This window comes from Narcine bancroftii, chromosome 5 (genome assembly GCF_036971445.1).
Source record: "Narcine bancroftii isolate sNarBan1 chromosome 5, sNarBan1.hap1, whole genome shotgun sequence".
Lineage (NCBI taxonomy): Eukaryota > Metazoa > Chordata > Chondrichthyes > Torpediniformes > Narcinidae > Narcine > Narcine bancroftii.
The window spans coordinates 150,261,547-150,276,852 of NC_091473.1; the positions used below are offsets into that span (position 1 = coordinate 150,261,547).

General features: G+C 43.2%; 1 protein-coding gene across 2 annotated transcripts in view; it reads left to right on the top strand.

Annotated features, from left to right (window-relative positions):
• The first annotated feature begins 1,346 nt into the window (after positions 1 to 1,346).
• Positions 1,347 to 15,306, top strand: part of adgrl4 (adhesion G protein-coupled receptor L4) — a 142,763-nt gene continuing 128,803 nt past the window's right edge. The window contains exon 1 of one of the 2 annotated variants that reach the window (XM_069939370.1): positions 1,347 to 1,463. In XM_069939370.1, the coding sequence (XP_069795471.1) occupies positions 1,412 to 1,463 (52 nt within the window). In that variant the 5' untranslated portion in view covers positions 1,347 to 1,411. The remainder of the gene's footprint in view (positions 1,464 to 15,306) is intronic. The other variant, XM_069939368.1, reaches the window with a different exon arrangement.

The following is a 15,306-nucleotide window of genomic DNA, read 5'->3' on the forward strand; positions in this document are numbered from 1 at the left end:
TATTTTAAAGTAGGTTCCATGGATTGTGTGAGCATTTACAGTGAGCCTGCAGCAATTCTTTTTTATTGGACTTGTATTTATATGTCACCTTCACACAGGTAAATGACATGTATTAGTTTAGGAACATGCCAAGGCTAACAATATATTTTGACACAATTTTGCCTCAGATAGTTTATGACTTCAGTAATATCCATTGTAACCTTTAGATTCAATTCAACTTTTGATCTCACCTTTAACATAACATAACAATTACAGCACGGAAACAGGCCATTAGGCCCTTCTAGTCCGCACCGAACCAAACACCCCTTTCTAGTCCCACATCCCTGCACAATGCCCATAACCCTCCATCTTCTTCTCATCCATATACCTGTACAACCTTTTCTTAAATAATACAATTGACTCCGCCGCCACTATTTCTCCCGGAAGATGATTCCACACAGCTACCACTTTCTGAGTAAAGAAGTTCCCCCTCATGTTACCTCTAAACCTCTGCCCCTTAATTCTTAACTCATGTCCTCTTGTTTTAATCTTTCCTCCTCTTAACGGAAATAGTCTATCCACATCCATTCTGTCTATCCCTTTCATAATCTTAAATACTTCTATCAAATCCCCTCTCAACCTTCTACGCTCCAAAGAATAAAGACCCAATCTGTCCAATCTCTCCCCATACTCCAGATGCTTAAACCCAGGCAACATTCTGGTCAACCTTCTCTGCACTCTCTCCACTCTGTTTATATCCTTCCTATAATTAGGCGACCAGAACTGCACACAGAACTCCAAATTAGGCCGCACCAACGTCTTATACAATCTCAACATCACCTCCCAACTCCTATATTCCATGCAATGATTGATAAAGGCCAGCATACTAAAAGCCTTCTTCACCACCCTATTCACGTGAGCTTCTACCTTCAGGGAACGATGTACCGTCACTCCTAAATCTTTCTGCTCTTCTGTATTCCTCAATGCTCTCCCATTTACCACGTATGTCCTATTCTGATTCTTCTTACCAAAATGAAGCACCTCACACTTATCAGCATTAAATTCCATCTGCCATTTTTCAGCCCACTTTTCTAAGCAGCCCAAATCACTCTGCAATCCTTGAAAACCTTCTTCATTATCCACTATTCCACCTATCTTAGTATCGTCTGCATATTTACTAATCCAATTAAATGTTAGTTTGATTCCTTTCCTATGTTAAGTCATTTTTTTCACGCTGATTTTATGACCTTTATTGTCAACCTTTGGGAAGAGAAGTAAAGCCCCTTCATCTGATTTGACTGCTGGGGATTCCTGACTGTTAAGCAGGATGTGATGACCTCAGATCCTTAAATTAGAGGCAGGAAAGAAGGTCGGTCAGGAAATGGGCGCTGCCTGGGAGCAGGAGAACTGTTCTTGCACATCCCGACTCTGAATGCAGTGCTGGATGCAGGCTGCGGTCTCCATGAAATTCATCTTACTGTGCGGTAAGTGAGGCAGTGGAAAGTGTGATCCGATGGGGTGGTTCTGTCGAGTGCCTTGAGTGAATGGAGCTGACCTCATACAAGGGGGGCCAAGTGCTATGGATGACGGAAGACAAGGGTTCTTCACGTGTGCCATGCTGTTGCTCGGAGGCTCGACATGTACCTTTTGCCTCGAGTTCCAAAATTAATTCTCTAAACTCTCCAATGCCTGCCATTCAAGATGCCTCTCCTATAATTGACATTTTTGATCAAGCTTCTGTCTACTCTCTCCTCGTTTTGTTGCAAAATTTATTATCGATGAAGAAATGGCTCTGGATATTTTACTCTAAGGCAATCATTCTGCAAATACGAATGTTGTTCGATCACCACTTTTTCTTGAAAGCTTTGCCTGCTTTTATCAGTGATGATTTTTGGCGTTCAAAAGTGGATGGGAGGGGGAAAGGAGGTCTACAGACTGTGAGATGAGGTGGTATAAATAGTTTAGCACAGACTTGATGGGCTGAAGAGCCTGTTTTACTTTTGTAAGTGTTCGATGATTCCATGTTATTATTTTCATCTGCAGCGGCCAGTAAAATGTAGATGAAAGTTTCTGATCAGACCTTCACCCTTTTAGCTATGTGTGCTGCAAATTTAAGTTGGCTGTTAGATGCACACCGTTACTTCAAAAGAAAAGAAAGATTTATTTAATTGCAGACACAGTTTATCCCTGCTGAACATTTCCAGTGTTTCCTGCTTTTATCATAGATTTATTTAGGGTTTTTTATGCTCATTTCTGAAGGCCTCTGATCACTTTATTCCGATTGAAGAAACTTTGATGCAAGCTTTCATCGTTCGACTAAAATGAAACCATGCAGTTCCAATTGGAGGAAATCCTCCCATCGCTAACTTCTGGTGTTGTTCTCCATAGAAAAATAAAAGTGGAGCATAGATTCAATGATGTCCTCTGCTTGAAGCATTTAAAATGCAAGAGAGGAGTCAAATGAGCACCAAAGATTTAATTTGATTTTAATTTAGCCCTGCAGCAAGATAACAGGTCCATGAGCCCGGGCTGCCCAAATACCCCAATTAACCTATGGCACAGGTACATCTTGAAGGATGGGAGGAAACCAGAGCACCAGGAGGAAATCCATACAGAAACGGGGAGAATGTACAGACTCAAAGTAGGCAGCGCGGGATTCGATCCTGGGGCTCTGGCTCTGTAATGGCGTTGAGCTAACCGCTACACTAACTGTGCCACCCCAATCGGCCAAAGATTCTGAGGGAAGACAGAGAGAATATTATCGTTTGAAAAGAGAACTTTTGGCGCATTGGTCTTCATAAATCAAAGTATTGAGTACAGGAGTTGATAGGGTAAAGTTGAGACAAGTTAAGGCCAAATTTGGAGTATTATGTGCCGTTTTGCACACTGAACTACTGGAAAGATATCAATAAGATTGAAAGAGTGCAAAGAAGATTTACAAAGGTGTTGTCCAGTCTTCAGAAACTGAGTTGCAGGGAAAGATTAAACAGGTTAGGACTTTGTTCCCTGGACCATAGAAGAATGAGGGGAGATTTGATCGAGCTATATAAAATTATGAGGGGGATAGACTGAGTAAATGTAGACTGGCTTTTTCCACTGAGGGTAGGTGAAAAGGGGAAAAGTTTTGGGGGAACCTCTTCACACAGAGAGTGGTGGGAGTGTGGAACGAGCTGCCAGTTGCCGTGGTGAATGTGGGCTCCATTTCAACATTTAAGAAGAATTTGGACATGGACATGGGTTGGAGGGGTATGGAGGGCTATGGACTGGGTGCAGGCCAGAGGGATGAGCCAGAAATATAATTCAGCACAGACTAGAAGGGCAAAGGCCTAGCTTCTGTGCTATAATTCTAAGGTTCTATGCACTGAGAACCATGATCTGCATCAGTGGGATCAGATTCATGAGTCATTTTCAGAGTGGATTGGGTAATATAGCTGAAACTGATAATTTCAATAAAATTTAGGAAGACCAGGGCTCATCCTGAGAATCCCAGTGACAACGGGACAAATTCTCTTCTGCGTTATTTGATTTTACGATTCCATCAGTCACCAAAACAATCTGGAAATGTGCCTTAGCAATTTTGCTGGAAAACAGGGTCACAGGAAATCCTCTTGTCATGTTTACAATGTTCTATTGAGTAGAACAACCCTCCCTCCCTCCCTGATGACGCAGATGTTTGTGGGGCCAGCAGCGAGACTGCTGGAACAAAGCATTAGATGATAAAGTAATTTAATGGTCATGTTATCATCTCTAGAGTAAAACTGCTTTGTCTCTATCTCCACAGCCAATTCAAAAACAATTTATTGCGTGCAATATTTTATGGATGTGATTACCTAAATGTATGGGATGTTACTTTATTTGCTCTGTTTCATGATCAGGGCTGCAAGGCCACTACTTTTCAAGTGGAATGTCCAAGCCAATATTTATGGGCGTCGAATAACAGTAATTGGAGAAAAACAGGAATTGAGAGGCAAGCAATCTGCCTGCCTCCTTAGTGCTTGTGGAAACACCTGAGGTAGGGTGGCTGTGAGAGAGAGAGGGAGAGAGAGAGAGAGAGAGAGAGAGAGAGAGAGAGAGAGAGAGAGAGAGACACTTGTCACCTCCTTAATGTGTTCAACTCACAGATATTGGGGTTCAACCGACAACTTCTCTGTTTAGTATTAATTTTAATTTTATTATAACCATATAACCATATAACCATATAACCACTTACAGCACAGAACAGGCCAGTTCGGCCCTACTAGTCCATGCCGTAGCAAATCCCCACCCTCCCAGTCCCACTGACCAGCACCCAGTCCATACCCCTCCAGTCCTCTCCTCTCCATGTAACTATCCAGTCTTTCCTTAAATGGAACCAATGATCCCGCCTCGACCACATCTGCCGGAAGCTCATTCCACATCCCCACCACCCTCTGCGTAAAGAAATTTCCCCTCATGTTCCCCTTATAATTTTCCCCCTTCAATCTTCAACCATGCCCTCTCGTTTGAATCTCCCCCATTCTTAATTGAAAAAGCCTATCCACGTTTACTCTGTCTGTCCCTTTTAAAATCTTAAAACACCTCTCTCAAGTCCCCTCTCAATCTTCTACACTCCAGAGAAAAAAGCCCCAGTCTGCACAACCTTTACACAGTACTCCAAATTTGGCCTCACCAATGCCTTGTACAATTTCATCATAACCTCCCTACTCTTGAATTCAATACTCCGATTTATGAAGGCCAACATTCCAGATGCCTTCTTCACCACACCATCTACTTGAGTATCAGCCTTGAGGGTACTATTTACCATTAAATTTTAATTCAGGGACACAAGAGGGGAACAGGCCCTGCCAACTCATGAGCCCATTCACCGATTCACCTTCTAACTTTAAATGTCTTTGGAACGTGGGAGGAAAGTGGAGAACCCAGAGGAAACCCACATGGTCTTGGGAAGAACATCCAAACTCCTTCCAGGCAGCACCCAATTCGAACCCAGGTGTCTGACGCACTAATACCAATGCATTAACCATTATGCTATCCGTGCCATTAATTAGTTAAGATTTACAAATACTGAATGACAAATGAGTTTTTCCTTCCTTGCAATAGTGAAAGCTTCAGGTAAAAGTAATTTATTGCGTGTTTTAAATTTTCTTTTATAACTTAGACACAGGCCCTTCCAGCCCATGAGCCCCTGTCACCCAAATGCCCAGTTAACCTCCAACCTCGATGTGTTCTGAAGGGTGGGAAGAAGCGCGGGAAAACCCATGTACAAACACCCGACAGACAGCACTGGATTCGAACGGTCGCTGGCACTGTGTAATAGTGTTGCACTAAAATGTGCCGCCCACCGTTCTTAATGTGTAAGTGGGCGGTAGAATCAGGGTGGGGAGAGATAATGAAAATATGGGGAGAATGAAAAAGAAGGGATCAGTATAGAATTTGTGTCAGATTAAGTCGGTGCTGATATTTAGCATGGACTCCATGGTCCATAGACCCTGTACCTGTGATGTATCTCTCTATATTGAATATTTTCGATGACAGATGCACCATTTGGCCCATCAGATCCGTGACAGCTGGCAACTTGCATCAAGCTATTTCATCAGTCCCATTTATGCTCTTATTTCCCTTTCTCCCTCTCACATATACCCATCCACTACCTGTAAAACATTTTGAATTTACCTGCACCCGGGGTAACCTACAGCATCTAATTCACAGATAGATTGGGTCTTAAGGAGGGTTTTTGGCATGCTGGCCTTCATAAATCAAGGTATTAGAAACAGGGACAATCGGGATGTCATGGTGAAGTGCTACAAGACATTGGTGAGGTCACATTTGGAGTATCATGTCCAGTTTTGGTCACCTAACTACAGGAAAGATATCAATAAGATTGAAAGAGTGCAGAGAAGATTTACTAGGATATTATCTGGACTTGAGGAACTGAATTACAGGGAACAGTTAAACAGGTTATAACTTTATTCCCTGGAGGGGAGATTTGACAGAGGTATTTAAAATTTTGCATTGAGATTAGGTGACACAAGATCTAGGAGGACATGGGCTAAGGGAGAAAGGTGAAATGTTTAAAGGGAACGTTCGGGGAAACCTCTTCACACTGAGAGTGGTGGGAGTGTGGAACAAGTTGCCAGCTGAAGTGGTGAATGTGGGATCAATTTAAGAACAATTTGGACAGGTACATGGATGGGAGGGACATGGACTGGATATATTGATAGGTCAGGGCAGAAAAATCATTTGGCATGGATTAGATGGGCTGAAGGGACTCTTTCTGTGCTGTAACGTTCTTCGGTTTCATGAGAAAGTGATGGGGAGAACATGCAAACTCTACAGGCAGTGCCCAGTGGGTCAGTGTGCTCACTGGCCAGTGCCTTACCAAGCTCAAGATGACTGTGTGCGGAAATACTCTTGGGATTCATGGGGATGCCTCTAGAAAAGTATCACAGGTGATTGAACTCAGGTTGGGCTTACATTGGTTTGAGGATGTCTAATTGAAATTAAAGTAGACGTACAGCACAATAACAGGCCCTTCCAAATGCCACCCAAATACACTAAGTTACCTGCAACCCCATACATTTTTTGAAGGGTGTCAGGAAAGCAGAGGACCCAGGATAAACCCACACAAATAAAGGGAGAACATACAAACTCCTTGCAGACAGCATGGGCCACTCAATGGCCACTTGTTGGCATTTTAATGACATTATACTAACTGATACACTAACCACGTCTCCTTACATCCAAGAAGACCTGGGTTTCTGAATGAACAGAATTACAGTACAAACCTTTTAGCCCACAATGTTGTTTCAACCGATAGAAATCTACTCATCAAATTTAGCCTTCCCATCTTACCCAAAGCCCTCTATTTTACTTGTACCCATGTGCCTGTCTAAGAGTCTTTTAAATGCCCCTATGGTAAAAACTTCCATCACCACCCCAGCAATGCATTTCAGGCACCCACAACTCTTTGTGTAAAAAACTTACCCCTGACATTTCTCCTAAACTTTCCTCCCCGCACCTTGCACATATGTTTGCTGCTCTCGCCTCAGGTAGAAGATGCTTTCTGTCCATCATCATTTTGTAGACCTCTATTAAGTCACCTTTCATCCTTCTTTGCACTCTCGCTCTCTTTCTCACTTTCTTTCCATCTCTCCTCACCTTTCTCTCACTCTCTCCATTTCTCTCTCTCTTTCTTTTTCTTTCACACATATGCACTCATTCACTCACTCATCTTTTCTGTGCTGTGTTTTACTTGCTGTACTATATAACCATATAACTATATAACAATTACAGTACAGAAACAGGGCGTCTCGGCCCCTCTAGTCCGCACCGATTTAAGTGATCGAGTCCTACTTGCCTGCACCCTGCCCATAACCCTCCAATCCCCTCACATCCATGTACTCATCCAAGTTTTTCTTAAATGGCAAAATTGACCCTGCTGCAACCACCTCTTCCGGAAGGTCATTCCACTCAGCCACCACTCTCTGAGTGAAGAAGCTTCCTCTCATGTTACTTCTGAAGTTTTGCCTCCTAACCCTTAACTTAGGACCCCTCGTTCCAATCTCATTTACCCTCAAGGGGAAGAGCCTATTCACATCTATATTATCTATTCCCCTCAATTTTAAATACCTCTATCAAATCCCCCCCCCCCCCCCCCCCCACCCTCAACCTTCTACACTCCAATGAATAAATGAATAAAGATCCAGTCTACTCAGTCTTTCTCCATATTCAAGATACTGCAATTCGGGCAACATTTTAGTTAATCTTCCCTGCACCCTCTATAATTTGGAGACCAGAACTGCACATAATATTCCAAACAGCCTCACCAATGCCTTGAACAGTCTCAATATCACCCCCGGGCTCCTATATTCTATACCATGATTTATAAAGGCTAGCATATCAAAAGCCGCCTTCACCACCCTGCCTACATGATAATCCACTTTCAAAGATTGCTGAACCATTATTCCAAGATCTCTCTGTCCCTCTGCATTCCTCAATATCCTCCCCTTCACTGTATACGTCCTGTTTTAGTTATTCTTCCCAAAATGAAGCTCTTCAAACTTATCTACATTAAACTCCATTGGCCACTTTTCAGCCCACTCTTCTAAGCAGTCCAAATCCTTCTGCAGTCCACGAAAACCCTCCTCACGATCCACAACTCCCCTTATTTTTGTACCATCTGCATATTTACTCACCCAATTTGCCACCCCATCATCCAAATCATTAATGTAAATGATGAACAATATAGGATGCCTAGTAGGACTGCTCGCAAAGCAAAGTTTCTTTCCGCACCATGATGCTTTTGACAATAAACTTGAACTTTAACCTTCATATCCATGAGCCAAAAGAAACTGGGCCGATAATGGTATATTAATTTTATCCGGATCTCCTCCTCCTCTTCCACTCTTCCTGGCCAGTCTTTCATGGGTGAGGAACACTTGGTTCCAGTCTAGTTCGGTGGGTTTTGAGGTGACCAACGCAACCAACATGGACTGTGCCTCAGGTTGACCTCCCACTCTGTAGCATACTTATCCTACCACACAGAGCTGCAGTGACAATTGAGGCTGATTACCTTCCCGTCATCCTTCCATCTTCCCTCCACGAACTCCACAGAATTTGTATTGGGATTCTAGCAATCCCTGCCATAACAGGCAGCAACATTAAAGTCTAAAAATTGGGAGTTGGAGACATGATGGAGAAATCCAACACAGTGGCATTAGTGTTGCACAGACTGATAATTTTGTGAAGAAGTCTTATTGCGTATTGGCCTTCATCAAGCATGGGAATGAGTTCAAGAGCCATAAGGTGGTGTTACAGCAATATATGTCCTTAGATCGACCAATTTTGGAATATTGTGTTCAATTCTGATCACCTCACCACACAAAGGATGTTCATGCTATAGGAGATTTGCAAGGATGCTGCCTTACAAGTATACATTGAGTGAAGTTGGTCTTTTTCCCTTGGAGCAGCAGAGGATGAGGGATGGGCATGTCATAAGATGATGAGAGGTGTTGATTGTGTGGATGGCCAGAGGCTTTTTCCCAGACTTAAAATGACTAACATGAGGGGGCATAGATTTAAGGTGCTTGGGAGTAAGTGGGGATGGGGGTGGGGGAATGAAAGAGGTACATTTTTTATGCAGAGAGTGGCAGGTGCATTGGAGTGCTCTGCCAGAAATGGAGTTGCGGAGGCAGGTACAATAGGGTCTTTAGGTAAGTACATGGAGCTGAGAAAAATGGAGGGTTATGCAGTTGGGAAATTGTAAGCAGTTGGTAGAGTAGATTATTAGGCTGGCCCAACACTGTGGGCTGAAGGGCCTGTAATGTGCTGCAAATTTCTACTTTCTACATTCTATGTGCTCTCATAATATAGACAACTTCTAATACAGAGAGACTTCCACTTTTTCAAAGGAAAGATTAGTTTACGACGGAAAGTATCAGGAACATACAGTCTATCAAGTAGAAAGAGGAGAGGCACTTTATTTATTTATTTATATGATTTTTTTTTTTTTAATTTTTAATTTTTCAAAAATTTTTACATAGAACAGAGTAACAGGCCATTTCAGCCCACGAGCCTATGCCATCGAATTACACCCAATGTGTTTCGAACAGTGGGAAGAAACCGAAGCCCCCGGAGGAAACCCATGCAGACACAAGGAGAACGTACAAACTCCTTACAGACAGCGTGGGATTCAAACCCCCATCCCAATAGCTGGCTCTGTTACAGCATTGCGCAAACCTCTACGTTAACATTTCACCCTGTTATATCAACGCCTCTTCAAAAAATATGGTAACTTTCACATCACGGAAGAATCTTACCTTTAAGTCCATAGACAGCAGGTTCAAATCTAATTCAATATTTAGGCCAGTAACCTGGTTCAGGAGCTGAAACCTCATGAGACTACATTTGGACTATTGTGTGCAGTTCTGGTAATCCGATTAAAGAAAATATCATTACACTGAATCAGGAGAATCTCACTGGAACTTGTAGGCCTGATTGAAAAGGAGAGGCTGGTTTGGCTGGGACTTTTCTCCCTGGAGTGTAGGAGGCTGAGGGACAATCTAACAGAGGTGTATAAAATCAGGATTGGGCATAGATAAGGTAAATCGTTATTGTTTCATTTCCCCAGGGAAGGGTCTGAGATGAAAGAGCACAGAATTAAGGAGAGAGGGGAAAGATTTAAAAGGGAGCTGAGAGACAGGTTTATCAGAGGGCATTGGGTAGATAGATTGGCCTGTCAGTGGTAGAGGGAGTTACATCTGTAATACTTGAAACTCACTTGGACATGAAACGGAGAGGTTCAGGGGGATATAGGCTGAATACAGGCAGAGGTTACAAGCTGGGTTGGACAGCAGTGGCGTCACTAGGGCTGGTGTCATCCAGTGTGGTAACTCATGATGTCAACCCCCCTCCCCAGCCCTCCCCACCCCCTGCCATGGACCTCCTCCCATACCAGACCATACAGAATCCTTAGTACAGGTACACGATCCTTCATCCAGACTTCTAAAATCCAGAAAACTCCAAAATCCAGTAAGTGGGGAGAGAGGCGCCCAGCCCTTGGGGGAGGCAGCCTGGCGGCCGAGGGACCGGCGCTTGGAGGAGGCGGCCAAGGGACCAGCGGTTGGGGGAGACGGCCGGGCGACTGGAAGGAGGTGTGGGTGGTTACAGCAGCACAATTTGGGTGGGCTTTCGGAAATCCGGAAAAATCCGAAATTCAGAACACACTGTCCTCCAAGGGTTCAGGATAAAGGATCGTGTACCTGTAACACTTTATCTACTAATGTTACTTGTAAATCATAATTTCCTTATATCAGAATCTGTATCAGAATCAGAATTTATTGTCACGAACAAGTCATGAAATTCAATGTTTTGAAGCAGCGTCACAGGGCAAACATTCATATTAATAATGCAACAATACCATATAAAATAATTAAAATAACAGTGTACAAAAAGTAAGGCCGTGTCTTTCATTCATTGATCATTCAGGAATCTGATGGCAACAGGACAGAAGTTGTCCTTGTGCCACTGAGTGCTCATCTTTACGCTCTTGTACCTTTTCCCCGATGATAGCAGAGTGAAGAGAGCGTGGCTTCGGTGGTGGGGGTTTTAGAAGACAGAGCTTTATTTTTTAAGACACCACCTCATGCAGATGTCTTCGATGGAGTGAGGTCTGTTGCCTTTGAAGTCCAAAGCCGAGTTAACAACCCTCTGGAGTTTATTCTTGTCCTGACAGTTGGCACCTCCACACCAGACAATGATGCAATCAGCCAAAATGCTCCACACTGCACAGGTGTAGAAGTTTTCAAAAGTTTTTGGTGACATACTGAATCACCTCAGACACCTCACAATCTTCTTTCTGATTGCATCAACATGGAGAATCCAGGGCAGATTCTCAGAGATGTTGACACCCAGGAATTTGACGTTCTTGACCTTATCCACTACTGAGTCCTCGATGAGGACTGGATCATGTTCCCTTGACTTCCTCCTGAAGTCCACAATCATTTTCTTGGTTTGCTGGCATTGAGTGCAACGAGCTGATCTATCTCCCTCCTGTACATGTCCTCATTGCCGTTTGAGATCCTGCAGACAACTGTGGTGTCATTGGCAAACCTGTAGATGGCATTGGAATTGTGCCTGGCCACACAGTATAATGAATAGAGCAGTGGGCTAAGAACACATCCTTGGGGTGCGCCTGTGTTGATGATCAGAGAGGAAGAGACATTGTTTCCAATTCATACGGACTATGGTCTTCCAATGAGAAAGTCAACGTTTCGATTGCAGAGGGGGCTACAAAGGCCTAGAGTTTGTAGCTTCTTGACCAGCACTGAGGGAATAATGGTATTGAAGGCCGAGCTGTCGTCGATGAAGAGCAACTCTATGTATGAATTGCTGCTTTTGAGGTGATCCAGAGCTGAGTGGAGAGCTAGCGATATTCCACCTGCTGTGGAGGGGTTGTGACGATAGGCAAATTGCAGAGGGTCCATATCTTTACTTAGGTACGTGCTAATTCTGGTCATGTCCAGCCTCTTGAAGCATTTCATCACAGTATAAGTTAGTGCTACTGGGCAATAATCACAAAGGCAGCTCACGCTACTCTTTTTTGGCACCAGGATGACTGATGCCCTTTTGAAGCAGGTGGGAACCTCTAACTGCAGCAATGAGAAGTTAAAAATGTCCATGAACCCTCCAGCTAGATGGTTGGTGCAGGTTTTCAGTATCCTGCTAGGTATGTCGTCAGGGCCTGGCACCTTTCGAGGGTTCACCCTCTTGAACAATGTTCTGACGTCGCCCTCAGAGACAGATACCACAGGGTGCTCAGCCTTTTCAGGGATTCTAGTTGACACTGTTTGATCCTTCTTCTCAAAGCGGGCATAGAAGGTAATGAGCATCACAGACCTCTGTAATGTAATGACTGAACCACTGAATGTGGTCATGACGGCAGAATGGGATTGAGGGTTTATGGGACCCTGTTATGTGAAAGTTAAAGTGTCAAAGAGTCACACAACACAAAACAGGCCATTCAACTGCTAATGTCCTTGTCCCCTACCTATACTGATCCCATTTACCTCACTGAGTCCATTGCCTTCCACGTTTTGATGAGTCAGACACTTGGCTCGTGTTGTGAGACTATTTGTCTTGATCACCTGCTCAGAGTGTGCTCCAGATTCCAAGCACCCTCAGGGAGAAAATCCATCGCTAACCGTTCCACCTCTCACGCAATCATGGGCACATGTTTTACTATTTCTAAATGGTGACTCCATCTCCAAGTCCATTTAATTGGCCTTACGCTTCAAGTAACATCTCAAGGAACTGAAATACAAGCTCTCCGTTTCTGATGTAATTTGGAATATGCACAGGGAGCAGGAGAGGTTCCTTGCAACTTAAAAGAGCTTTCAAGCTCATCTAAATCAATTTTTTAAGCTCACAGAAAAAAATTCATGAAATTGGTCCAAATAAATTGCTTATTTTTTCAATCACCAAGAGCTCGAATCTCTGATGGAGATCAAAGGATATAGTAGAAAAAAAATCCAGAAAATGTTCCTGAAAGTGTAATGGAATGTTGGGATGGGTTAGTCGGGAAGGAAATTAAAGAAAGCAAGAGGTTTAACAAACCATTGGGATTATTTCTGGAGAGAGAAGACAATGAGGGATGACGTGATCACTGACCCACAGAGAAGAATTGGCTGTTCAAACCTTCTTCATGTTTTTGCTAAGTGCCCCAGTCCTTGCACTCTAGGTGTTCTCTCGGACTTCAAAACACATTTGTCTTCCCAAACGACAGACTTTAATTCCTCTCAGTCATTTTAATTCACTCACTCTTGAATTCACTCCAATCACCAGAATCGGAATTTATTTCCATGACTACGTCACGGAATTCATTGCTTTGAGGCAGCGCTACTGGTCCAAATACTGTTATAAATTACTTTCCAGAAAAGTAAATAAATTACTGCAAAAAGAAGAGAAAATGAGGCAGCGTCTGTGGTTCATTGTCCATTCAGAAATCTGATAGCAGAGGGGAAGAAGCTGTATCGGTTTTGGGTGCTCATCTTCAGGCCCCTGCGCCGCACAGTAGCAGTGTGAAGAGGATGTGCCCTGGATGCTGAGGGTCCATGAGGATGGAGGCTGTTTCTAAAGGCACCACTTTTTGTAGACGTCCTGATACCCATGATGGCACTGGCCAAGTGCACAACTCTCTTTTCTGCCCTGTGCTTTGGCCCCTCTATACAGACGGTATAGAATGCTCTCCATGAGAAATTTGCAAGAGTCTTTGGTGGCATACCAAATCTCTTCAAACACCTCACAGAGTATGGCCTGCTGGTGAACCTGCTTCCTGGTTGTATCAATTTTGAGAATCCTGGATCTGTCTTCAGTGATCCAATCATTAGTGCTTGATCGAGGTCAAAAGTCAAAGATGTTGGTGGATGTAAAATGCCTTTACGTCCTTGGTAATTCTCAGGAAGATTGACCTGGGAATGTCTATGGATCTACTCGGTAAAAGCAGCATACTGTAACTTTTGGTCCCTTATAACACAAACAAGTAAATTATTCCAAAATATTTATACATATTTATCCTTATTGTATTTTTATGTATATTTGTAATTAATATGTGCTGTGCATTGTGTGAGTATGTGCTGTGTACTGTGGGTGTATGGATCAGTACTCTGTGTGTGTGTGTGTGTGTGTGTGTGTGTGTGTGTGTGTGTGTGTGTGTGTGTGTGTGTGTGTGTGTGTGTGTGTGTGTGTGTATGGATGTGTACTGTGTGTATGGATGTGTACTCTGTGTGTGTGTGTGTGTGTGTGTGTGTGTGTGTGTGTGTGTGTGTCCGCGCACTGTGTACTGTATGAGTATGTGCTGTGTACTGTGTGTGTATGGATGTGTACTGTGCGTGTATGGATCAGTACTGTGTGTGTGTGTGTGTGTGTGTGTGTGTGTGTGTATGTGTGTGCGCTGTGTACTGTATGAATATGTGCTGTGTATTGTGTGTGTATAGATGTGTACTGTATGTGTATGGATCCATGGTCTGGAAAAATGCTTTTTCGTCCAGTGGTATATGTACAGTTAGATGATTATATAAACTTGAACTTGATCTTCTGGCATTTCTGGTTGGGCAGACCTGAGATTGCTTGATTTCAGAGATCAGTCCTGATCACACCTGATCACATCTACCACCTAGTGAGGGGGATCAAAGTAGAAGACTAGGTTTGAAAGCTGAGAACAAGGACAACTGCAAAACATAAGGAGAGAATAATGGAACATGGGAAAGGGATTGAAAGTCTACTGGCATGGTGCCTCTATCTCAGTGTCAAAGGAGGTCATCTCTGCCTTCATGAGAGGGGCGGAGTCCACCCCTGTTCACATAAATGGTGCTGATGTTGAAAGTGTATGTAATAATTTTTATGCAGGGGTTCCCTGAGACATGAAATTATTACTTTCAAGGTAATGTTTATTATCATTTGACTGTTCAACCCAACGAAACAGAGTTTCACTAGACCACGGTGCCCACACAATACACAGTGCATAATAATCTCATAGATTCATGAAGAAATAATTTAAAATCTATATATAAATATTTTGCAATGATTTAATCAGTTCCAGGATACCGTTCATCAATCTCACAGCTAGTCCTGATTTTGATGTTCCTTATCTCCTTCCTGATGGTAGAGGGTCAAAGATACTATGCGCTGGATGGAAAAGATCTTCAATAATTCCAAGAACTTTATTTAAGCCAGTGGCTCTCAACCTTTCTCTTTCCCCTCACGTACCACTTTAAGTATTCCCTATGCCACAGGTGCTCTGTGATTAGTATGGGATGGCTATGTGAGTGGAAAGAAAAATTTTGAAAACCA